Source organism: Colias croceus, chromosome 3, assembly GCF_905220415.1.
Source record: "Colias croceus chromosome 3, ilColCroc2.1".
Lineage (NCBI taxonomy): Eukaryota > Metazoa > Arthropoda > Insecta > Lepidoptera > Pieridae > Colias > Colias croceus.
The window spans coordinates 7,670,354-7,697,120 of record NC_059539.1 but is presented as its reverse complement, the minus strand read 5'-3'; the positions used below and the strand labels follow the sequence as shown (position 1 = coordinate 7,697,120).

General features: G+C 32.4%; 2 protein-coding genes across 5 annotated transcripts in view; one reads left to right on the top strand and one right to left on the bottom strand.

The window, feature by feature from the left end:
* Window positions 1-21,333, bottom strand: part of LOC123705866 (probable nuclear hormone receptor HR38) — a 27,558-nt gene extending 6,225 nt beyond the window's left edge. The window contains exon 1 of one of the 3 annotated variants that reach the window (XM_045654927.1): window positions 21,233-21,333. Coding sequence is in view for 2 of the 3 variants with exons in the window: in XM_045654928.1 (XP_045510884.1) it covers window positions 10,673-10,772 (100 nt within the window). In the remaining variant the exon portion in view is untranslated. Of the gene's footprint in view, window positions 1-10,485; window positions 10,863-21,232 lie in introns of those variants that run through there. The other 2 variants (XM_045654926.1, XM_045654928.1) reach the window with 2 other exon arrangements.
* On the top strand, window positions 19,875-26,767 carry LOC123705865 (5'-AMP-activated protein kinase subunit gamma-like). 2 transcript variants are annotated; one of them, XM_045654924.1, is made up of 2 exons: window positions 19,875-20,258; window positions 24,412-26,767. In XM_045654924.1, the coding sequence occupies exon 2, from the start codon at window positions 24,486-24,488 to the stop codon at window positions 26,562-26,564; it is 2,079 nt and encodes a 692-aa protein (XP_045510880.1). In that variant the 5' UTR covers window positions 19,875-20,258; window positions 24,412-24,485; the 3' UTR covers window positions 26,565-26,767. The 2 variants fall into 2 exon arrangements, with proteins under 2 accessions (XP_045510880.1, XP_045510881.1); XM_045654925.1 differs by lacking the exon at window positions 19,875-20,258 and adding an exon at window positions 23,695-23,837.

Here is a 26,767-nt window from a genome sequence, read left to right as displayed (position 1 = left end):
AATTATATTTTATGTTCATTTAAATAGTTATAAATCTTCTGTTATTTACATTTTATTAACCGACTTAAAGTAAGGAGGAGGTTATCAATTCGGCCGGTATATTTTTTCTTTTTTTATGTTTTACCCATTACGCTGAGGTTTCTAAACCGATTTACGTGATACTTTTTTTGTTTGATGCCGAATGGTTTCGAATTGGTCCTATAAATACATGAATGCACTTAAAAATAATTTTCTTTTGCACGCAGTACAATATATTTTAAAAAATCTGCATTAATGAATTTTATCTAGGTTTAAAAATGAATCTCTATTTATATATTTTGTTTTCTGTACAGGGACACAGGCAACAAAGAAATATATGAAAATATATATTTCTGTATATGAAAGATTACAAATCTTCTCTTTTTGATTTACAAGAAAGAAAAGAAAGAAAACATATTTATTTGATTAAGCTTAGGCCTTAGAGCTAGCGCGCAAGATCAACTTTTGTCTCCGCAACTATTTTGTCTCTCCCATCAACTCTATGGGCTAGTAAGAAAGTGCGCGCACGTAGCGACGCAACTCCCCATAGAGTTGATGGGAGAGACAAAATAGTTGCGGAGACAAAAGTTGCTCGTGCGCGCTGGTAAGGCTTAGGCCCAGTTTCACCAAGCTCTGTTAGTTAGTTTAACACGTTGTTAACTCTTTTAACGGGACATCAATGTAAGAGAGTGTCCCACCATGACCTAATCGAGGTTTAGTTTCCTAAACACGGCATCATATTTAGGCCCAGTTTCACCAATATTTTCTAAATCAGAGATTTATTAATCGAGCTTCAAAATAAACATGTATTTTAACATCGTTGTCAACTTTACAGGTTCCACGAAGGAAATTTAAAAGACCATTAACAAATCGACCTTTAACTGAGCGACTCACGAATCATTCATTCGTATTTTAAACCGCCCGAAACAAAATGTCATAGTTGACAATGCCATAGTTTCGCACGTTGGGGCTATTTGTTTTAGTTGTATAATAACTGTCATGTTTGGTAATTCGACTAAATTGAGATGTTCTAATACAGTATAAAATTTAATAATCATGTAGTAACTTTTACGTTTACTGGTTTATATGTCAAACGATTTGGTCGTTACCATGGTTACAAATGTTTGATGTTATTTGGAGATTGTTTTGTTGTGATTTTTCTTGTGTTATTTTAATTTTATTTTGAGTTGAATAAATACAATAATGTTGAAAAAAAATCGCGGTTCAATTTCACTTAGTAGAAGGTAAACTGGATCTGGTTGAAATTACGAAAAAAAATTCGGAGTCCGAAGGAAAATGGAGAGATCTCATACAAGAAGAGCAATTAAAAAGAAAAATAAAGACAAAGATAAAAGAAAGTAAATTAATAGTAAATTCTTGTTCGTAATAACCTAGTATCTAGTTGTTATAACCAATTTATTGAATGATGTTGATAGGTACAATCTAAGGGTACAATAAGTAAAAATGTTTTATAAAAACACAAGTTTTATTTATTTAAGTAACATGAAAAATTACATATTTCTATAACAATGTCACATTTAAATTAAATTAGGATCATCATCATCGTCAGCCCATATACGTTCTCACTGCTAGAAAATGGGATTGGTAGTGCTCACTTAATTTAAACACGGTAAGGTATCAGGTCATTATCCACCACGCTATCTTATGATATGTCGGTTTCCTCACAATGTTTTTCACCACTGAGCCATCACTGCACTGCACTACAATAAGCAGTTGGTCTGTAGGTGAAACTGATTGATTCCTAAAACAGAATTTAAAATTAAGATAAGAAGGTACATTTCATAATCATGAGGAGGCCTGAGCCTTACCTGAGTAGTGGTGAAGTTTACATTTGAAGTACCTATGACATGACTCACAGGATTATTATGGTTTAATTGAAAATAATACAGTATGTAGGAAGGAACCTTTTATGCACATAAATATAAATATTACCTAACGAGATAGTTTTACTTACAGATCCGACGGTTATTCGAGTTTATCTTCAATTAATTGCAATACTTCCAAAACCGATTGTTTTGATAAACGAAATCTTGTACTAAAATCAACATCATCATATTCTACGAAACAATGTCGACCTCTTTATAAATTCTGGGCCGTCGCGTTCGCACTATATAATCCAAATTATACAAATCATCCAACACATCTTCATTTTCAAAAATAAAATAGTATGCAGAGTCCATCTTGACAGCAAGAAAACATCAAATCATTTTTTCTAATCGCTTGTTAAAAATTTAAAGAGCCTCTATGCCAGTAATTAAATATGATGCCGTGTTAAGGAAACTAAACCTCGATTAGGTCATGGTGGGACACTCTCTTACATTGATGTCCCGTTAAGGCCCAGTTTCACCAAGCTCTGTTAGTTAGTTTAACACGTTGTTAACTCTTTTAACGGGACATCAATGTAAGAGAGTGTCCCACCATGACCTAATCGAGGTTTAGTTTCCTTAACACGGCATCATATTTAATTACTGGCATAGAGGCTCTTTAAATTTTTAACAAGCGATTAGAAAAAATGATTTGATGTTTTCTTGCTGTCAAGATGGACTCTGCATACTATTTTATTTTTGAAAATGAAGATGTGTTGGATGATTTGTATAATTTGGATTATGTAGTGCGAACGCGACGGCCCAGAATTTATAAAGAGGTCGTCATTGTTTCGTAGAATATGATGATGTTGATTTTAGTACAAGATTTCGTTTATCAAAACAATCGGTTTTGGAAGTATTGCAATTAATTGAAAATAAACTTGAATAACCGTCGGATCTGTAAGTAAAACTATCTCGTGAGGTAATATTTATATTTATGTGCATAAAAGGTTCCTTCCTACATACTGTATTATTTTCAATTAAACCATAATAATCCTGTGAGTCATGTCAAATCTAGTATTGAATACCAATATAGGTACTTCAAATGTAAACTTCACCACTACTCAGGTAAGGCTCAGGCCTCCTCATGATTATGAAATGTACCTACCTACTTATCTTAATTTTAAATTCTGTTTTAGGAATCAATCAGTTTCACCTACAGACCAACTGCTTATTGTAGTGCAGTGCAGTGATGGCTCAGTGGTGAAAAACATTGTGAGGAATCCGACATATCATAATATAGCGTGGTGGATAATGACCTGATCCCTTACCGTGTTTAAGTTTAAGTTAGCACTACCAATCCCATGTCCCAGCAGTGAGAACGTATATGGGCTGACGATGATGATGATCCTAATTTAATTTAAATGTGACATTGTTATAGAAATATGTAATTTTTCATGTCAGTTACCTAAATAAATAAAACTTGTGTTTTTATAAAACATTTTTATTGTACCCTTAGATTGTACATATCAACATCATTCAATAAATTGGTTATAACAACTAGATACTAGGTTATTACGAACAAGAATTTACTATTAATTTACTGCTTTCTTTTATCTTTGTCTTTATTTTTCTTGTTAATTGCTCTTCTAGTATGAGATATCTGTCCACTTTCCTTCGGACTCCGAATTTTTTTTCGTAATTTCAACCAGATCCAGTTTACCTTCTACCAAGTGAAATTGAACCGCGATTTTTCTTCAACATTATTGTATTTATTCAACTCAAAATAAAATTAAAATAACACAAGAAAAATCACAACAAAACAATCTCCAAATAACATCAAACATTTGTAACCATGGTAACGACCAAATCGTTTGACATATAAACCAGTAAACGTAAAAGTTACTACATGATTATTAAATTTTATACTGTATCAGAACATCTCGATTTAGTCGAATTACCAAACATGACAGTTATTATACAACTAGAACAAATAGCCCTAATGTGCGAAACTATGGCATTGTCAACTATGACATTTTGTTTCGGGCGGTTTAAAATACGAATGAATGATTCGTGAGTCGCTCAGTTAAAGGTCGATTTGATAAACGGCTGTTAGATTTCCTTCTTGGGACCTGAAGAGTTGACAACGATGTTATGATACATGTTTATTTTGAAGCTCGATTAATAAATCTCTGATTTAGGGCTGATTTTTCAATCCTTGGTTAAAACTTATTCGTTGAATAACATATTAAACTACCATTTCAAAAATGTATTCTAATTACCTGTATTTGACAGTGTACAAGCACAGAGTACAAGTGACATTTTAATATTATCGCGTAATACTTTATTGGACGGATAAGTTTTAACCAAGGATTGAAAAATCGGCCCTTAGAAAATATTGGTGAAATCGGGTCTAAAAGAGTTAACAACGTGTTAAACTAACTAACAGAGCTTGGTGAAACTGGGCCTAAGGCTATGATCCTCGATTTTGACCAAATGCATTTTCCTTCACCGATTAGAGCAGTGGAAATGTAGATAATGTGCAGATATTGATATAGGTTAAAAAAATCAGTCGATCCCCCAATTTTTCAATTCAACTACTGAGCTTTTACAGCTAAAATTTACCCATTCGGTGATAAATATTAGCGAAAATCCAATATAAATAAATTAAAACCAGAGAAATTTCAATTAATCCATGCTCGATAAACCTTGTTTTTAACAATCTCATTCGAAAAAACTTGCTCAAGTTCTTATCTTGTCGCTATAAAGTAACAAGTGGCAATTTTGAGACTATTTCCTGCATGCACTGTGCTTGTTTATCTGAAGATTTTATTACTTACAAAATTTACAACGTATTTATGCATCTCAAATACACTTCCGTATGTATGTATTGGTAAAGGCGTGGCAGCATAAAGCTCTACATTACATATTTCATGAACAGATGCATAAAAATTGGCAGTTTAAAGTGCACTGTGTTCTACTTAATGGTTTAAATTTTTTTAACTTTTCATTATAGTGCTACAATATGTAAGGTGTATATTTTACGAACAATTTATAGATACTAAAGCAATAAACCTACCAATTTGGTTTTGTTTTCAATAAAATAATTCTTGTATTTCAATTTGGATTATAAGTATGATGTAGGTTTAATAATGTCTTGGACTTACTATAGGTTCTAGGTATTCAATTTAAAACTAGAAAATGGTTATATTACAAGTTAAATTGATACAATAAGCAAAGAATTCTACACTACTCTACTTCGAAATATATTTTATGGTTTTTAATTTCTTTGATATTTCGATTAACTATTCATTATTGAATTTTAAAAAATAAAGGATGCTCAAAGAGCTGATAAATAATTATTTAATGTAATTACATGAAGTGATTTTCGTCTTAATTTATAAACTTCATTTTTTTTAGTATTTTACTTTTCAGTAAGCTTAAAGTTAGATTTACATTATTTCTTAATTTTGAAATAATATTAGAAAACATTTTATAGATTTAGTTAATAAATTTACTAGTTTCCAGCATGTCTATCTATCAAATCCTTGTTTATTAACAGGAGCTTTTAAAGCTTCGTTATTGCGACATCTTGCGGATAACATGCCAACACTGTAGGACGACGCAGGGTAACATCGGAGGGAAAACTAAAAGCTTATATAACTTATAGTTAGTAAAGTATGCGAAAGATGGCGCAACTAACTTAGTATAATCTCGTTTCCACCCTAATAGATGGTACTAGTGTTTCACTTTATGTAAATATATATATATGTGAGCTTCTTATAAAAATGTGGGCTTTTCAGGATCTTACTATATTTTGTAAAATGAGGTTATAGCGTCCTATAGGACATCAATCTTCTATTGCACACGTTTTATATGTATAGTGTATATTTAAAAAATGTTAACTTCGGTGGTGTTCGGTGGCTTACTGTTTACTAACTTATAAGCTGGATTTCTTTAACTTCTCTAAAATTCATAAATCGGTATATATGCACATTTTTCTTTGTCATAATATATTACATTTTTTACACAATTATATACATATTCGTATTGCTTCATTTTATTTAACTTTAAACGATTTTTTAAGCTTCACATAATACTCGAGATAACATGTATTTAGTAGATAAGTACTTACATAGTTATACATATTCTGATAAAAATGATGTAGGCAGAGCTAATATAAAAAGATATTTCAAACCACAATACCACAATACTATATAGCAAGCAGTCAGCTGTAGAGAATCTGAACTCGGTGGGCTGGGGGTGGTGCGGTGTGACGTCATCGCCGTTGACGTATTCCACCCAATAACACAAAATACTGTAGTGCTAAGTACACTATATTGCCGTTTGCGGTAAGTTTATTTTTATCTCGTCTCTAACAATAAAATACTATTTTTATTTCATTTAATATTGCCTATTTAGGATATTTTTTATGCGAATTGAAATATACACGTGCTTTGTGTCACTATTTGCGTCAGACTACTCATAAATTTGTAAATATTTATTCAGGTTCTCTGATTTAATACAAAGTAGGTATATTTTTAATGTAGTTCTACATTTATAATAAAATTGAACAGCTTTTAAACATAACTGGTTTAGTACTACTAGGTGTCATGTTATTAATATTCAATACCGAAGGCGCCACAAAATCTCCTACATAAACAACTTCCAATTTTCAATTAAATGAAGTAATTAAATATTTTGGGTACTTATTACATGTTGTTGATAAAATAATTGTTAACGTTTCTGGAAATTATAGTCTTTTATTTATACATAAATATTTTTTATATTTTACAACTTTAATTTAGCGGCCTTTTCGAGGTAATGAAATACTTATATTTATAAACTTAACTATAATAATTTGAGACAAGATTTTGTGACTTTAATACGATTTTATAGAGCACAGTCAATATGAAATTCATAGAATATTATATAAACAATTGAATTTTTGAATTGGAACATCCGCATTATCAAAAGTAATTAAAAGTATCATTATAATTGTAACCATTACTTAAATTCGATGTGTCTGAACGGATACATTTAAGTTTTAACTTTATAATTTATCCATCTACTGTCATACTCAATTCGCTTCATTCATGAAAAATATGCAGTAGAAACTAAGTGTTTGATTAAAGTAATTTTATGTAGGTATGCGGTAAAAGGTATTTTCAGTTTATTAAATTTATTCAAGTTTATTATCAGTTTTATATATATATTATTTTTATATATCGTATATATTTTCGGTTTATTAAAGTTTATTAAATTTAATGCAAATATAACGCATGTGAATGCAGAATATATTAAAGTTTTCATTGAATATACTCACTATAAATTACAGATAAGGTATAATATAAACTGTATTAAAACATCTTAACGAGCGAAGATAAAAACAGTGATTAACAACTGTTAATTGTTATAATAATCAATCGTTACAAGTTACGTCGCTGGATTACTTTAATTACCTAAATCTTAAATCGTTTACATGACACAACGACACTAAATATTTAATGACCATCTTAAGCTTTGGATATCTAACAATTTTTTTATTAGGTAAAGCTGTATCTGCGACCTTGAAGTCTGTCTCGCTGGTAGTCGCCGCGGCTATTTAAGAAGATTATGTAACTATTTTGAATAAATTTAAATTTATTGCTGTAATTTAAACGTGTCGACTTCGCAAACTTTGTTCGATCAGTCATTAGATTTAATCAGATATTCTTAGTTCGTAACAAACAAGATGAACGCACTGCTTAGACATTTTTTAACAAATTTGCGGATTAACATAAAAAGGAGAACTAAAAAATGTATACTTATCATAATTTTTAGTTTATTTACTCATAATTACCACTAATTTACGAGATTTACTGTGTGGTCACTAGGATACAAATTCTTAACAGTTGTTTTATTATTTTGTGTCAAGTTCGTATAAAAAATTTACTTGTCTATATGTTAAGTGCATGATGATACATTTTATAAATGAAAGTAAAAGCTAACTTTTGAGGACAGGTTATTACCTAGATATATTTTGATTTTTGAGGTAAAGTTTATTAAATTACGAATTAATGGACCATGCCAATTTATTTCTGTCTAGTGAATCATTGATATTTTTCCGGTTTTAATTTGTCTAAGATTTCTTTTAGTATTTCAGACATGATATCATGGGCAAGGAAAAATAAAAGATCATCAATACAGATATTATTGAATCTATTATAGATTTGAAGATAGAAATATATACAAGATATAAATTCAGATATCTTTTAGTGCAATTAGAGACAGGGTTTTCCAAATTTGATAATAACACTTCCTCAAAGGGGAATTTTCAGGAAATTAATGAGGTAACAAGTTGAAGGAAGTCGATAGCCGAGGGTACACAAGGGCGACCTTGAAGCGGAGCGCGGGTCGATGCGTGACGTAACGCGAGCGACGTCACAGGTGCCGATGGAGGCCGAGGCCGCGGGCCCGCACTCCTTCCCAACCCCCTTGCCACCACCGCACAGCCACCCACGTATTTTTAGACGCTGTGACGTAATTCCGCTTCAAACGTTTCAGCAGTTAAAATGAATGGCTAAAAATATGCAGTAGGCAATTTTATTGACACCGGCGACGGGTACCGATACGACTTAACACGTAGATGCTAAAATCCGTTAGGACAATCTATGTGTTTTGTTATTTTAACAATAATTTGATGAGATGAAAGTTAGATGTTTACTTAACAGTCGCGTGTGAATTAAAATTGTATATTTTCTTTTTCTCGTAAAATAGAGTGCATATATGTATATGGTAGAGCGGGCAAGCAAGAGAATGTGATGCCGGCTTTTTAAATATTGTCTTTGTACATTAGAAATAACTTCTTGTGAATAGTAAGAACGAGACGTCATATAAAATATATGATTTTCAATCGGAATGAATAAATAATAATAGGCTCTATCTTATCTAGGCTCTCGCGATATCGCGCCCTCGGCCGCGTCGGGAGCTTTTATGCCCAGGGCGGCGTAGATATGACGTCAGAGAGAAACGAATGTGTTCCGTCGTGACGTCACGCCAGCTGGACTCTGATATCACGTCTTATCAGCCGGTTAATATAGAACCATTAGCATGATTTACAGAATAAAAAGCTTGAACGCGAAAACAGAGAATTAAGTTATAAATATTGAATAAATATTTGGACATCTTTTCGCTGTGAATGGGTAGATAAATCTAAATCTAGTGAAACGTTGTAGTTTTTATAGATCCACTTTTGTTTTTATATGCCCGTTGCCGGAGAATATTTAGATATTACGTGTAAATAAAAAGTGAAAGTGCCGCTTCGGTGTTCAATATTTGATCTGCGCTTAGACGTATGTTTTTGAATGTAGTGTTACAATACAGTATTATGCGATCAGTGATCATTGGCAATTTGCGGACACATCTCGTCGGCAGGTGCAACGTCTGCCGGTTGCGACAGCCGATTGGGCAAGTGGAAGGCAGTTTAGGTGAGGCCATCGGCTCCAAACCGGAGGCGATCGCGACACTCTCATCCTATATTATAGTTACCTAATGCTCCACAACAAAAACGATATTAATTTTGCCGCACTAACCTACACTATGCAATATTTTATTAGCATGTCTTGTGGTATAATTGCATTACACATTAATGATTTATTTAATATACTCTGTGATATAACACGATCATTTGACATGTTATTAGATTCTATATTTATTATGGCGAAGTTTTGATTAATATTTCACTTTTCTATCATTTTATTTATAATAATGGCAGTTATTGCACATGTTTATAGATTTTTATGTTATTATTAGTAATTACTTGTTTTTCTGGCAAGCTTAATAAGTGAGTACGATTTTTTTTGTATTAAAAGAATAAAAAGGTGATGAAGGTTGTTGGATTAAGTCCTACGTTGTGGTTATAACTAAGAAGAGAACTATTATAAATAATAATTAATTATACAATACATACATGAAACAGCGTGTATCAAATTATTTTTTAAATAATCTATTCGACACTTGTCGCACTTGTAAACAAACTCTAAAAACTTTTTTCCAAACACGTGTTTTGAGCAAAACTTTTTAGTTTAAAAAAAGTTGAAAGTTTCAACGGAATTTCATGTTGGAATTTAATGAAATTATTAGCAAAAATGAACGATGTTCCAATAAAAATAATATTCTTAATTTCTACGGATTGACTAAAGCTTGCAGCAAGGTGACAGTGAAAAAGCTCGTGCCCTTAGGTCTTTAAAATTAAACTATACAAAATATTAACGGGAAAAGATGAATGTTTATTTTTAATATTCAATATCGAGCTTTATCCTTTTATGTTCGTAACATTTAATTATAGGTCATTGGGTAAGTGTTGCATTCTGTTTCTTCCCACGTTGGTATGGGTGGATGTATAAATAAATATATCTCGTTATGTTAGTATATATATCTCGTAATAATGTGGACATAATAATATTATGACAGAAAAATGAAAGTATAACGATAAAAATTACGTAAAAGAGTAATAATAATTTTAATAACTTAAAAGTAACTTAACGATAAAGTTCATGAAAATTGCAACAGAAGATTTTTTTCATTAATTGAGGAAAGGGTAAAATTAAATAAATTAAAATTAATAAAAAAATTATAAAATAAAAAATAAAGTACATACGTGTGAAAAGAAATTGTCTAAGGCCGCAAAATTGGCTGGAGGGCGTCAGCAACGCACCTCGCATTCTAGCCGATGGCCATCGTCACAACAGTTCCACACAGAGTCTACAACACCCAGAGGTTCTACACAACGAAAGCGAAAATAAACACAGAAGTAGAGGGAGGCGAATCGTCGTGCGGGCGCTGACCTGGCGCTGGTTTGTCGGAGTCCTCAGAGGCGGCGCGCGGCTCCAGGGTCAAACCGAGGCACGCGCCAGATAGTCCTAGTTCGCTCAACAGGATCCTCATGCGGCCGAGCACATAGCACTCACTGCACGCGCACTCACTCACAGTTTGCGGTAGTCGAAGTAACAAGGGAACGCGCGGAAGTACGCGCTGTCGGACGGGCGGTGCGATACTGAGGCCGCCGCCGCCGAGGCTGGTGGCTATATCGCGCCGCCTGACGTCACGACTGCGACGTCATAACTGCGACGTCACTAACGGTACCTCCCACGGCCCGCCCGCCGCCTGCCGCCCGCCCGAGCCTGCGCTAACGGCATCGCTAGTAAGGAACGGAGCTTTGTAAGTCCGCGCCAAAGCTACCAACACCATAGCGACGCCCTTGCTGCACGCCGCGTCCGCGTCGGAACTCGGAGCGCTCGACACGAGCACAGCGCAACTTTACAAAAGCACGTGTTTCCATTCTGAAATTTCTGGATTTAACTTATGTTTCACAAATAATAAATTGCACAAGAAATTTTCTATGTGTTTTTATTTCTTAACATTAAATACCTCCAAGAAGTATATGGATTCTATTTTTAATTTATTGGGTTTACATAGTCCCCACAGATGTTAAAAAACTGTAGAGTAGTAATTTTTAAATTGATTATGTAAAGTTTACTATTAATTTAAGAATCTAGCCTCATTTACTTACAGTGGCTGTGTTTATGAGCTAAAATAGCGGTAGAACAGATATTATTTGCGTGTTAATATAAAAGAGCTTAAAGCTGTCCACGAATAAGTTCCATAAGGTACCGTACCTTACCTAGTTATTATAAAAGATTATTATAAAAATGAAGTTATTAAAGAGTAAAACATAAAAATATTTTTTGTTTAACTTAAAGCTTTTCGATTTTTTACTGATTAAGTCATTAATAGAGATAAGAATGATTTTTACATGTAAAATTTTATATTTTTTTCATATCGGTTCTCATTTTCACAAACACGAGAAGATTTTCATAAGAAACTAAATCAATTTACTCTACATGTAGTTATAACGAAATAAAAATATTTCTTTTATTTATACATGAACATTTCAATTACGCTTTTATCAAATACGTATATACGTAGGGGGAGTCCGGGAGACATGAACCGCTTTTTACTAAAAACTCTATAAAATCTGATCAGTGACCTTAAGAGCTTTAAGATCTACACCATATGGAAGCCTTATTATCTGGCTAAGATTTTATACTATTTTGAAAATAAAAATTGCAAGAAGAAGATAGTAAACTAAGTTGAAATTAAAAATGAGTTTTGATTCAAGTCTCCCCAAACGTCGGGACACTTGACCATAAGGTGCGGGACACTTGCCCATACCTTTTTAGAGAGGGGAAATGTAGCAAATAAAGCATATTATACATTAGTTATGTATTATTTAGACACATTTAACAATAACTAGAATATTCATAATCACCACAATAATCACCTTCTAAGCAATTTACTAATTTACTAAAAATAATTAACCAAATGTTTTCAGAGCAAATCCTTAACATAACATTCGCTTCTTTTTATAAATTAAATACTCGTTTTGAGGTATCTTCTGCTATATAAATCTACAAAACTAATTTAAATACATTTTTTAACCGACTTCAAAAAAAGGAGGATGTTATCAATTCGGCCGGTATATTTTTTACTATTAGCTAAGAATATCTATCAGTCTCAAAGATTAAATGTGGCACATGCAAAATCACAATAGGTTTAATAAGTGGAACAATTTGTTACTCGTTACATTTTAGTGCAATCGTGACAAATAAACTCTTCTACGTCATTTTTTGTGAGGCCGACACATATCTCATGGACGTACCTACAACAAGAAACACAAAGACGCATATCCAATATCTCTTCAGACTGACAAACAAAGCAAAACCAAGACTCATCCCTATTTTCTTCCCAATCTTCGTCAATAGAACTTTCTTCGTAATTAAAGATTTCTTCTTCTGATTCTGTTTCACTCTCATACTTCTGATATCTTCTTTCTTCAATATTTGCTTCTTGGGTGTTCCTTTCACTTTGGAGGAATTTGGCTTAGTTGCAAGCTAGTTGCGTTGCCTGTTTTCTGGTTAAACCATAGTGAATTTTACTGCAGATCAATAAGTAACGAACGAGCAATTTCTCTTCATTTACACTAAAAATCTGGGAGAATTTGTCTTGCAAAGGTGTTAAGTTTTGTTCATCTAACAGGTAATACCGTAAATACCGTCCCATACTTGATAATTTGACGAATAGATTTGCCACTCTTTATTTCTCTGACTGCACTTTCAATCTCAGACTTAGTAAACGGTTTCCTGCAACGACTACCTTCCTTAGGCTTTTTCTTTCTGAAACAAAAAACAAAAACTAACTTAAATAGTACCTATACAAACTGCAAAGGGAGAGTTGAACCACTGTTCAAGTCTCCCGACTGCAAACTGGTTCAACTCTCCCACACCTAACTCGAGGCCATATTATCATGATTTTTTCCAACAAATCCACTATCAACTGGGGAACAACACTGAACATACGATAAAATATGAAAATCTAGTAATGCAATAATGTAGGTGTTTGATACATACCTTCATAAATGCGCGCATAGCAATTAAAATAACAAATCCAAAAAAAATCACTCCGCGACGATGAAAACACTTTTTCGTAACTCACGTTCGATCGCGTCTGTTATAACTCAAAATTGCGAGTTGCTTGTGATTGGTGGGTTATGCGCGTTCATTTTTTTGCCACTCGGCTTAATTTGGCGCCTAATTTAAAAAGTTATTCAAAGTGGTTCAACTCTCCCACCTGGGCAAGTCTCCCGGACTCCCCCTACTTTATTTTCGATTATGTACTTATTTCTTATCAGTGGATGATAAAATATACATAGCTTTCGTTCTGTGGATTTGTTTCATTTGACTTCATAATTTCGGCTGTTTTTATTAAGCTACTCTGAATTTGGAATAAATAATTTTTATATTATTTAAATTTGAAATTATTTTTTATTTAAGAAAGAACATAAATACAACTAATATATAATAATCGGAACTATTAAAAAAAAATCATCACCACAATAAGTTTAAATTAACGATAATCTTGAGCAGAGCTCTATCATTTATCAATTACGTTTTTTTGAATGAAACTTATAAAATTGACATTATTCTAAATCGTGTGTTATGTTCTTGTCAGTCTATGTGTTTAGGAACCCCAAAAGTCTTCCAAGTTTACCGTTACTAGGTAGTATAGTTATCCTTATTTAAGTACGTTCCAATACATTGCTAAAATGACATGATTTTATATATATAAAATAAACCATCATATTATGATTTGATTACCACAACTTGGTAATTAAGATTAAGACTAATTTTCAAGTTATACGACTACTGGTACTTAGAATTCTTATTCCCTACTCTTTATACCAGTTTATAGGATGTACATACATTGTACACTCTGCACAATGCATCGTTATCATGAAAATACTCTTCATGATAGTTATAAACTCTAGTTTAATCCTAGACTGTCTCGTTACGTTCACTCGATTAACTATATGCACTAATTTCGATGCAATTACGTGTGCATCGAAAGACAAATGCAGCGGTGACGGCGGCTCGGGCGTCTAACGCATCTCGCTCCCATTCGCCAGACTCGTTTCCGCATTGATTGTGTCCTCGTCACGCGGATATCTATAGAGCGATTTTAACATAGTGCTCTTATATACAGGTGTGGCCTAATTGTATTTTTACACTACATGATAACGATCAAAGTTAGTATTAAGTGATCTCTCTCAGACCAGCACTATCCTTTTATTCAAAGTAGAACGGTGATGTTTGGTCCGCTATATTCAATGTCAAGATCATGTTTTAAAAAAGAAAGAGTAGCTTTAATCTCAATTTGATTTTTTTCTATTTTAGATTAGATTTTTTCTCTATTATTAACTTTAAATGCGGTTAATGTTAGTGCGATATCTTCCGCGGTGTGTCCGCATTCAGCACGGTGCATATATTTGCGGCTGGTACGATTGGTCGCATGCCCTAGTACTATTTGTTGCCCGCTCTTCGGGCAAACGTCCAGTTATTCTAATTTTACTTATAATCGATGCCGTCGCCGTCCACTCACCGACAAAAGACCTGTTCATCCGTCAAGGGTCTCCACCGGCAAGTGTTTTATCCCTTTCCCTTTTACTTGTGTAATACTTAGCAATTTTCTCTGCAGCACAATGCAAATAACAAAACTGAGTTATGCTTTTTGTTTTTCTTTATGCTTACGGCTGATTCATCGTCGATTTTGTAGTCATAGATGCGACGAGAAATAAATGTTTAGATATTCTGCGTCCATTCTAATCATGAGATAAATATTCAAATAGGTAGGTAGGTAGTAGGTATATATTATTATTTTAAATATGTATGATGAATTATTTATATTCTATTCGGATACATTAATTAACATTGTTGATTTTGTTTTAGCTGACAATTGTTGAAATAATCCGGCGAGATATTTTATTTAGACGACGATAATCGAAGATTTCAGAGTTTGCGAAATTTCTAAATCATGTTAATATTCTGAAAGAAGGTTATATTAGTTCAGGATCCATCGCCCATTTTTGCAAGTGACTAGATCTGAGAATATTTGAGAACCATCAAATCAAAAAAATGTATCCTTGTTACCTCTGTTAGCTACCACAATCGAGAGTTTCGTTCACGAAATTATTGGGCGTCTCATCAAAATAAAGCTACTCACGGAAAATTAGCTTGATAGTAGTCACTTGCAAAAATGGTCGATGGATCCTGAACTATATACTCCATTGCTGTATAATTGGATTGGATTTGATCATTGGATCTAATAAAATTCAGTTTTTTAAATATTAGGTATCATTGAGAAATAAAAAGACAAAATATTGAAAAACATCTAAATGCTTAAAATAATAGGTATATGTATATATGATATAATCTTAATTTGTAATCACAAATACGAACGTAAGAACTTTGTCTTTAATTAAATCATTTAAGACTATTATGAGGAATTTTATCCATTTGTACACACACATTATACTCACATACCTACATGATTTTAAATGAAAACGAAAAGATAATAGAAAGTGTCATGTCAAACAACACAGAACGTGAGGTTTTAATTAGAATTAAAAGTTGAATTATCTAACACAATGCGAGGCCCTCCAATGACGAGGTTTACTTGTAAGTTGTAGGTAGGTACATAGGTATGTGTGTCTGTATCAATTTTTAAGCTATTGCATAGCTTCTATCGCGGGCCTTGGACGCGGGGACCGAATCAAGAAATTCCGTAACGAAAAAACCTCACGCTCTCCACTTCGACGGGCGGAGGTGTGGCTTGAAGGCATAGCATGCATTAGCTTTACCGCGGCAGTCCCCGAGTGCCACACGTCGTATAAAATGTTAAATTGAAAAATTATTCGAATTATAAGTATAACCTTAATTTAAATTAGATCTCAATAAAACTTTTTTTTATCGCCTTCAGCGGATACTATGATAGGTACTTTAAGTTTCGTTCAAGCTTTTTTGTTGTATCTTTGTATGACACAGCTTTACGTTTTTCTTTGTTCTCGTTTCATTGCAAAATGAGTGTTACATTATTTTATTCACTGGCTTCAGATTTTTGTCGAAAAAAATAATAATAGGCAGGAAAACCAGTAAAATAGCAGTAAAGCTTTAATTTAAGAACTGTTAAGTTTTTCTTTGACTAAATTCTCGAAAATTTTGCAAAATATTATTTTTATCATGGTCTTTAATCTTAGTTAAATAGAATTAATTGCTTCTATAGCGATCTGATTTCATCAGGGACACCAATGTCGGGCTTATCTACTTATTCTACTTTTAAGATAAATCTTGAATATACCTAAGTAATATACCTACCTATGCGCAAAAAATAATTTAATATGCATAGAATGACATTGGATGGCAATTGGCAAACTAATAAAATATGCTTGGTGTTTTTCATGTAAAATGCAATTTTATTCTATATCTATTGGAATTTGGATATATCTATTTTTATTTTGTACAGTTTCCTGACCTTTAAATATAACTAATATTATAAAGAGGAATGGTTTGTAAGTATGTATGTATGTATGTATATATGTATATATGGTTTTCACGCATAGTAGGTATATTCCAATAGTTGGACCGATTTTGATGAAATTTGGCACAGTACAATCTTTAGACCCTGAGAAAGAACATAGGCCTTTTATTGCGAAATATGTACCACGGGTGAAGCCGGGGCGGACCGCTAGTATTTTATGAAGTGAAAATATTGTGAAAAAATGATTTACAATGATTAACTTGATTTAACAAAGCCTTTTTTACCTACGTCAATTTTGTTTGGTTTAACTTTTATTTAGCGTTATTTTATACGTCATATGAGCTAAAGTAGTCAGTCGCATGTGGAATCTATACTAATTATAAATAAATAAATAATAAATAAAATTCATTTAATTCAGGCCACATAGTCTATGGGCTATGTGGCCTGAATTAAATGACACTTTATGAAGTTATGAAGTGTTAGTAAAATCTTATCCTAGTATTCTAGGAGGTAGCAACGTTGACAAGTGAGCATTTTAGTATAGTTGGTTCTTTGATATGCTGTTCCTCTTGCTATTTCGGTTACAGTCCGGGCTGTCTGGCTGGCCGCAGTGGTTGCGTTTATTAGTGCGCATCTTATCTGCACAGGAAAATATCCTTAATTTAAAGTCATTTTTTAACGCGTAATTTTTAATCGTTTGCCTTTAGATAGATCCATTAGACATACATTTTTTATTGCAAGACGTGTTTTTCGTTGTTAAATAGGTGCCAGACGCAATTTTTATTTCAAAATAATTAAAATATCATCGAAATAAGTGAAATTCCATCAACATGAGTCCCAGTGAAGGATAAGTAATCACTGTGTTACTTATACTATATATAATATTCATTTTACTATTTACAGTTTTTTTGCAACAATCTACCATATCGCCTCCTTTTTCCCAACGAACCTCAAATAGGACGTTAATGTAAACTTGATAAAAACCAAATATCATCAAGAAATTAAAGACTTTTTAACGGATTTTAAACGCGATTTATTCATTGTATTATTTTCCCAAGTCTTTAATTTCAAAATGTATAATACTCGCGTAAAATCAAACACTAGAAAATACAAATATCATCAAATTCATATTTATACCCAAAAGTGTAATAAATATGAAACCATCTATTAAAAATATTAGTTTACTAATTATTCAATATAAGTATTAAAAAAGGATAATATAATATAAATAATAAAGTTATTACTTACCTTTTAAGCGGACTCATGTTGATGTAATTTCACTTATTTCGATGACATTTTAGTTATTTTGAAATAAAAATTGCGTATGGCACCTATTTTACAACGAAAAAAACGTCTTGCAATAAAAAAATTATGTCTGATGGATCTATCTAAAGGCAAAAGATTAAAAATTACGCGTTAAAAAATGACTTTAAATTAGGGATATTTTCCTGTGCAGATAAGATGCGCACTAATAAACGCAACCACAACGGCCAGCCAGACAGCCCGGACTCTAACCGAAATAGCAAGAGAAACAGTATATCAAAAACCCAACTATACTAAAATGACTTTTTTTTAAACGTTGCTAGCTCCCGTACTATAGTGTTAGTATTACAATTACCTATTACCTACATACGTTTATTACTACAGCTTAATTTACATATCCAATGCTTACTAATGATATTATCCGAATAATTTAACACCTTTAACACAATATTTGAATTTTTACGTATACGGTCTCTAATAGAAAAAATCTTTTTTCTCATAATTGCATAAAAGTCATTTACTCTATATAATGCAAACATTAAGGAAGCACTACAGTAACGCGGCAGGCCCATAAACATCCTAAAAGCATTGTTATATTGAACTCTTAGAATGTTCATGGTCCTACGCGTAGATATAATTAACCCAGAGGTTGCTCGTATAACAAGACTGACAATACGAGGTAAAAAGAAGCTTTTTAACATTTCTACTGCACTGCTTAAATCTTCTTATAATCATATTAGATCGTACAGCTAAACCTCGCCTTTCTCTCTCTATGTCAACTTCGTCGCTTAGAGTACTGGTGACAAAGTGACCTAAATATTTAAAATTTTCTACAATTGCTAGTTTCGTTCCGTTCAAATAAATAGGTGGGATGTTTTTGGGACCCTTTCCCGAGCGAAATACCAAGACATTACTTTTCTCTATGATATATAAAAGAGCTAGATACGTTACCCGCTCTCTATTTTGGCAAGAAAAAACTCAGGTAAGTGCCCGAGTTTCACTTAGTCACGCACCATTCAGCGTCGTGGCTGGACGTTCTTTTTGTATTTTAATCGGCAGTTGTTATTACGAAGTACATGAGTGAGACATGTATTATGTCTCGTGCGTGAGAGTGAAAGAGAGAACAACTGTATTGGTGATAATGCGTTAGTAAGTAGGTATGTATTAATTACGCTGTTTTTTAGTGCAATGATGTTGGCGTATGCCGCGTCTACTAGTATAATAGTCATTGACTTTTCTACCAAGACATTACATTACTTTCTATAAAGCTGAAGAGTTTGTTTGAACGCGCTAATCTCGGGAACTACTGGTCCGATTTGAAAAATTCTTTCGGTGTTAGATAGCCCATTTATCGAGGAAGGTTATAGACTATATAATACATATCATCATGCTACGACCAACAGGGGTGGAGCCACGGGGGTGATACCTACCGCGCGGAGCAGCTAGTTTTAAATAAAATGTCCGAATGTACATACGTAGTTGATAAAAATTAAAATACCTACGTTTCAGCATTTTTTCATTTATTTTCGAATTAGGTACCTATTGTTGCTTATGTTGTTTGAACATTTTCAACTTATTTATTTCCTTTATCTAATAATACCTAAGTAAAAATATTTGATCATAATATACCTAAATGAAATTAATACCTGCACCTGAATAAATTAGAAATTAGTGTTTTGGACAGTGAAATATGCAAATGTAATAATAATTGCAAAACATTGGCATTATTTTTATGATAATGCCATAGTGATAACAGTCATATTTATCAGTATTCAGTTTGTTGTTTAGAAGTTGGCCGCGGTCCGCGTCACATGTGTGAACACACCGGCAAAGTTTGTACGCGTTGGAATAGGTCGGCATGTGTGTGTGTATGCGGAGTCGTATTATTGAAGCGCGAACGCAGCGGCATCTGCGCCCCGCGCTTGTATAATAACGTGAACGCGACTAGCATCTTTGAATGCCGTCAGCTCATATGTCTGAATATTGTGTTATTGTAAATTGTGCTAATTGAACATGGCCGCCTTTATTAACGATCCAGTGTATTTTTTCATAGTGTTCAAGCGATTTAATAAACACGCGAACGCACAGTGAAACGAGATAGTGTAACTTTTAATTGCTGACTCAACGCATGCTACTCTAAACGCTAGGTTGACGGGTGCATGATGCACATTGTAACCGTGTGTGTGTATTGTTCACAAATAGTCTGTGCGAAAGGGGTTCAACGAAATGGTCTTTATAGTAAGTTGATTTTAATACTTTACATAATCTACATCATGCCATTTTGAGGTTATGTGTCGAGCTATCTGGTTTTGTAATTCTTTTTTATCAGTGTCGAATAACAACATGTTACAATAATTTTGTCTAATGATCGTAATTATTTTCATGACGTAGGTGTTATGTAGTGTTCTATGTAGTTTTCTTTTTACAGTTTGAGCCATATTGTAATTTTTTTGTGTAGGTACCTAAGTGTTTAGTTACCATAAAGTTGTACATTTAACATTTTTTTTAATAAGCATGCAAACTTGTTCTGTTATTATAATTTTGTGTATTGTATGAAATCAACAATAATAAAAAGTATAGTGTATAATATAATATATAACTTCTATAAAGGTATTGCCAACCTAAATTGTTTTTAAAAATAGATGACCTTAAAATTACTTAGTAAAAGAATATGAACCGAACAATAGTTTGAGTTTTTATAGTTTTCAGAAAGTTTTATAGTGATATGTAGTAACGAATAATAACTACTGATACATTTTTTTTTAATATTTTTAATGATTAATGTAAATTTTAGGAAAATAAAAATATTCTGAAAATATTCTTTTGCGCTCAAAGACCAGGGTCGATAATTTTTGAAACAAAAAAAAAAAATAGCAGTAGGATGAAACCCATTAGAAAAGGAGGGGAATGTGATAAAAATTAAAGGAAAAATAAATTACAGACAATCCGAGTTAGGGAAGTGGGAGGGGGTAGCTTCTAAGGCTAAAAAATGGTTTCTCTTGATTTCCGACAAATCTACAAGTCCTATGGAAAAAAGTTCAATGGCAAAGTTGTAGGTAATAAAAAGTTCTACAACTTTTTTATTCGTAATTTTTTCACATAACCTCAAAATTTTGGTGAAAAATTCAAAAAATTTTTGGTTTTTTATTTAAGTAGGTATCTATATCTTTTTCAAAAAAAATTTTTTTCTACGAAATTTGGTGAAAACTTACCTTATTATGTCCCAAATACACTGTAATTTCTTTGATTGAAAATATTTATTTTTGCGCCTTATTTCAACTTAATACCAAAAAAACAACCTAATTTGTTTTATTTTTTACGATGCATTAACTATGAGATTTACACCAATCGACCTCAACATTCCGTATTTATAACGAGTTCAATTAAAAACAGAAGTATTGAGGCCAATGTTGGTAGCGTATTTGTTCTTCGATTATTAGTTAGTTGGGCATCTTAAGTGAAAATTTAAATTATTATCGTGTAGGTGTGCTTAAATTGATACAGTTTAGTTAATAACAATTAACAATGCCTTTTCAGGTGTCTAATATTAATATTTTACATAAACATGCCTATTATTATTATTAATTGATAGATCTAAAGGACATAAATACCTATCTATATATTTTCATAAGTATACATACGTATTTAAAGAAAATAATATGCTCATTGTTCATAGGTTATGTACATACCTATTAAAAATTTAAAAAACATAATGAGGTGATTGCAAAGAAAGATACGTACCTACTACCTACCTATGATAATTAATTAATAGCTGGTTGATAGATTTGTATTATCATAGACTTTTCCAATAAGAAGTATTGTAAAATATATTTTGAATATTTAAATGATACCTAATTGATTAGTATTTGTAGCTGATTGATACTCTAGTTACTTTTATTCAGAATTATATATATGCTAAATGTACAGTTTTTTTTCACTATCTCAAAAATCAGGTAGGTAATGATCTTGATAGGTCGTCGAAAAAAATCTTTTTTATCTTATCGTGTAAGTGATACTTGAACGTAAAACGCTCGGAATTACTTTTGAGTGCGCAAAGATTATACAGTGAGCAAAACTGTGTATTTAAGGATTACTGGACGTCGTCTAAAAATATGAAACAGCGAAATAATCAGGAGCTATTTTGTAACGCTTTTAGGTATAAGATAACGGAATGTTTGTTTGTATGATTTATGACTTGAAAATTGTACTTGAAATATTTATTTTATTATAATCTGATAATTAGATAGACAATTAATGTAATATTAAGTAGGTACCTGTATTGATATTCTTTATAGCTAGTGGATTTGACTAAATGATTAGGTAAACAAACGTGGTTTTCTTTTAAATTACTTAGAAACGATAGACTTAATAGGTACATAGGTATTATGTGTTAAATTAATAAATAATCTAAGAACCAGTGCGCACGAGCAACTTTGTCTCCGCAACTATTTTGTCTCTCCCACCCTGGGCTAGTATGAAAGTGCGCGCACGTAGCGAGTAGCGACGCAACTCCCCATACAAATTGATGGGAGAGACAAAATAGTAGCGGAGACAAAGTTGCTCGTGCGCGCTGGCTCTAATGAGTAATTAAAGTTTTTATTGTTCACATTGAGAATGTTTTGAAACAATGATCACAATCGAATTGAATATGTACAATCTGAGACAACAGGTGTTGTTATATACCACGATTATGCATTTAAACATCACAAGTGAAGCTCACTACGGGTCAGCTAATCGCCCCTCTCTTATCAGAATGTCACAACTTATTAACTCTTTAATGAACCCCTGACCTATGTATATAAAATAGTGCACGTGAGCTATCGACCCGTATATATTCAAAGGCCGTTTCTACTCCCGAGCTCCTTTAATCGAGCGTTACTTTATTACACGAATATTATTAACACCGGGAAAGTATTGATCTTTACCTCTCTCCTCGCAAACTATTACGTCATTATATACCCCGCGACGGAAAAGCTATGTCGTCATAAATATGACGTTATTATACGTCATAAGTTGATACGCATGCGCGGTAATTTCTAGCAATTTTTCTAATAATAAACGAAAATAAATTTTGATGTTATAATAATATATTTTAATATATTTTTATCATAAATCGTAATGCGTTTTTAAAATTAATTTTACAAATTTAGAAAAAGATGAAAATAAATGAATGATTTATGTGTTATTTAATATTTAAAACAAGTATTTTTACATAAGTAAAAATTTTTATATATTTAAATATTTAACAACCTGTGCCTCGCGATTTTACCCGCATTGCTCCGCTCTTATTGGTTTTAGACTTTTAGCGTGATGATAACTGTGGAAAAAAATTCCTAACAAAAAAATAAGCTAATATTTGAATTATAGATAATTATATAAATACAAGTAATATAGCATACATGTATGTCCTTAAGTTAATAACATTACAAAACATTGATCTTTGCGAGATAATTAGGTACCTACCTACATAGTTCTAAAAATATTATTAAATTATGTATTTTATATGGATTTTTTTTCTTTAATGACATCTTGCGATTTGTGAAAGTACTCTATATCCTCAAGTATTCCATCGCATTCATGCCCATTGCCCGTCCACCTTTTCCCAGATTCCCGCACCCGTCGATAGATGTCACTGCACCCCACCCACAAAATAACAACATGGCGGACCATTCACGAATCCGGCATCCATATCACGCGATGCTCTGTAAAATTGTTTATTCATAAGTTATTCTTCAATAAATACCCTTTAGTGACTTGTTTTGACATTGCATAATATTGTTATAGTAGTTATGAAGATGAAATGCCAACACAAATCAGGTAGGCAATGGTTTTACGTAACAATGTATTTAGGCTCACCGACTTCCTATCTAGTATTGATTATTGACTTGCTTTTTCGTTTTCCTTGTACCTATTATATCAAAGCTAATGTTTATACATTTAAAATGCTATTGAACAAGATAAGCAAATTACAGGTAGATTGCAATTTTTCTGATCAATTTGAAATTTGAGCATATTAAAATGGTGCAGTAAATTGCTGCATTACACTTGACCTGTTGCTAAGCAACGACATTCAATTGTTCATATGTTCATTAATTAATAATTTAATACAGTAAAGAAAACTTTAAGGGTAGATTATGTCCTAAAATAATCGTACAGGAAACTCGAAATATTAAATATCGTTAAATACAGTAATAAACCTTATTTTTTATTATTGTTGATTTATTAATTTATACACTTTATACTTAAAATTTTGAAATATAATTCAGTCATTGTCACTAAAAGCCACCAAATCACTCAATCAAATTAGTAACATCATTTATTTAGTTCTACTAATAGTCTTGAAATATAAATTTGTATAAACTAGTATTTATTGTATTTTCGTTTTTTGCAGGTATTGGCAATTCGTCTCCAGTATTATGGTGTATAAGAAAATTAGCAGCAAATTAAATAACTTAAAATTATACTATGGATCCTATCTTAGAAAATGAATCAGCGTCTGCTGAATCACCAGCTAGACATGGAAAATCTAAACAGAAACACAAAAAGAAAAAAACACATTCTGAAACACAAAAAGAAAGTCAAACTGTAGTGGGTGAACGAAAAAAATTTGTTGTCACTAAGCTTTCAGCTACAGATGATCAAGTACCAAGCACTAGCCGATTACCTGAAAGTAATGTCCACACTGTTCATTTTGGTACCCGAGGCGCTGAATCACAACGACCTCATGTAAGATCAATATTTAAAGACAAAGCTGCAGAAACCTCCAGACCTTCTAGTGCTGAAAGAGATACGAGCGGAAAAAAAGAATACGAAACCTTTCACGGTACATCAACTAGTCCAAGAAGTTCAATTTTCGATATTTTTCGAATTAGAAGAAAAAGTGATTCAAAAAAGCATCAAACTCTAATGCAAAATATTAAAGCACCTAAACCAGCAGAATCTCCTGAAACCACAAAAGATGAAAATAATGCCGCAGAGTCCAAAGAGTCTCATAAAAAATACTATTATACAGTTACGGGTGTGTCGTCACGAAAATATAGTCCTATTACAAGAGTTATGGACATATTTCGAAGTAAACCCTCCACAAGTGATCAGCCTCCTGTTGAATCAACTAAAAAGAAAGCAACAAAGCAAATACGACGATCCTCTTTAGATACCACGTCACCAACTTATCATAAAAATTCGTATGCTTCTTTAGATCCAATACAAGCAAAACAATTATTCAGAGAAATTCGTGGACTTCCCAAATACGACCCATATTTGTCTATAGTTCAAATATCAATAGGAGGTAGAGACAAAACTAGGTTGTTGTTAAATTTTTTTAAGTACCACCGATGTTATGAAATACTGCCAAAATCGGCAAAAGTTATTATATTTGATACTCAGTTTTTAGTAAGAAAAACATTTCCAACTCTCGTCTCCCACGGTATAAGATCGGCACCTTTATGGGATGCGAATAAAAAACTACTCGTAGGTATGATAACAGTAACCGATTTTATCAGAATTTTATTACATCTTGATAAGGAAAAAATATCTATGGATGAGTTGGAAACTCACACGCTACACACTTGGAGGAAGCTTTTACGTGCTACACGGAAGCCTTTATGTAGCATTGGCCCAGACCAATCCTTACATGAAGCTATAAATTTACTTATAAAACATCGAGTACATCGTCTGCTAATGATTGATCCTACTTCTGGAGATGTATTATACATTTTATCTCACAAGAGGATATTACGATTTCTTTTTGTGTATCTAAATGAATTTCCCGAGTTAACGTTTTTCCATAAGAAAATTATGGATTTAAATATTGGAACTTATGATGAAATAATTTCAGTGTCAGACACTACATCTGTAAAAGATGCTTTTCAGCTTTTATTAGATAATAATGTATCTGCTCTACCAGTGCTAGATGAAAACGGTATTCTTGTAGATGTATACGCTAAATATGAAGTTTTGAATCTAGTTAGTGAAAAATTGTATTCTAACTTGTCATTACCCCTGGGCGAAGTGCGCACGAAGAAAAAGGATTGGGAAGAGAAATTACAAAAATGTCTCTCCAGTATTACGTTATATGAGGCCTTAGAAGTTATTGTAAGGACTGAAAGTCATCGACTGTTGTTGGTAAATAAGGATGGTAAACTTGTAGGTATTGTTTCATTATCGGATATTTTGGTATATTTAAATAGAATAATACCATCCGAAAAGAAAGTTTCCTCACTTCAAGAAATTTTTAAGCCTCTAGAGGAAAACAAATTGCCAGAGGTTGCAAAGGAATGTGATAGTGAAGTAATATCAATACAAGTACCAAATTTAGAAATTAATAATGTACCTGAGGCACCAGAGGCCGAAATAAATCCCGTCAATACGGATATTGATAAAATTGATTCTGCTGGTGCAGAAGAATTAAAAATCAAAATAGAGACTGAAGCAGACGATACTAGTCCAAATATTGAATTAAAACCTGTTTCCGATATAGATTGTAATGTAGATGAAATTCCCAAATCTCAGGCAAATACTGTCGAAAACGATGAAGAAAACTAGCAAATTACTCATACCCAAAGATAATATATTTATTGTTATCATAATATAGATGTCGCAACAATTAAATATCAAGTCGCGCTTTTTGCTTGTGTCGAAAAATTAAAGTAGCTAATTGTATTTGCATTACCGAGCAAAGGCCTTATTTAACATTAAAATTATTTTAAATATATTATTGCTGAAACTCAATAAAATATTTTAGCATT

Bases quoted from the DNA above. Each gene is read 5' to 3' on its own strand.
- LOC123705865 (XM_045654924.1), top strand. From the start codon at position 24,486: ATGGATCCTATCTTAGAAAATGAATCAGCGTCTGCTGAATCACCAGCT.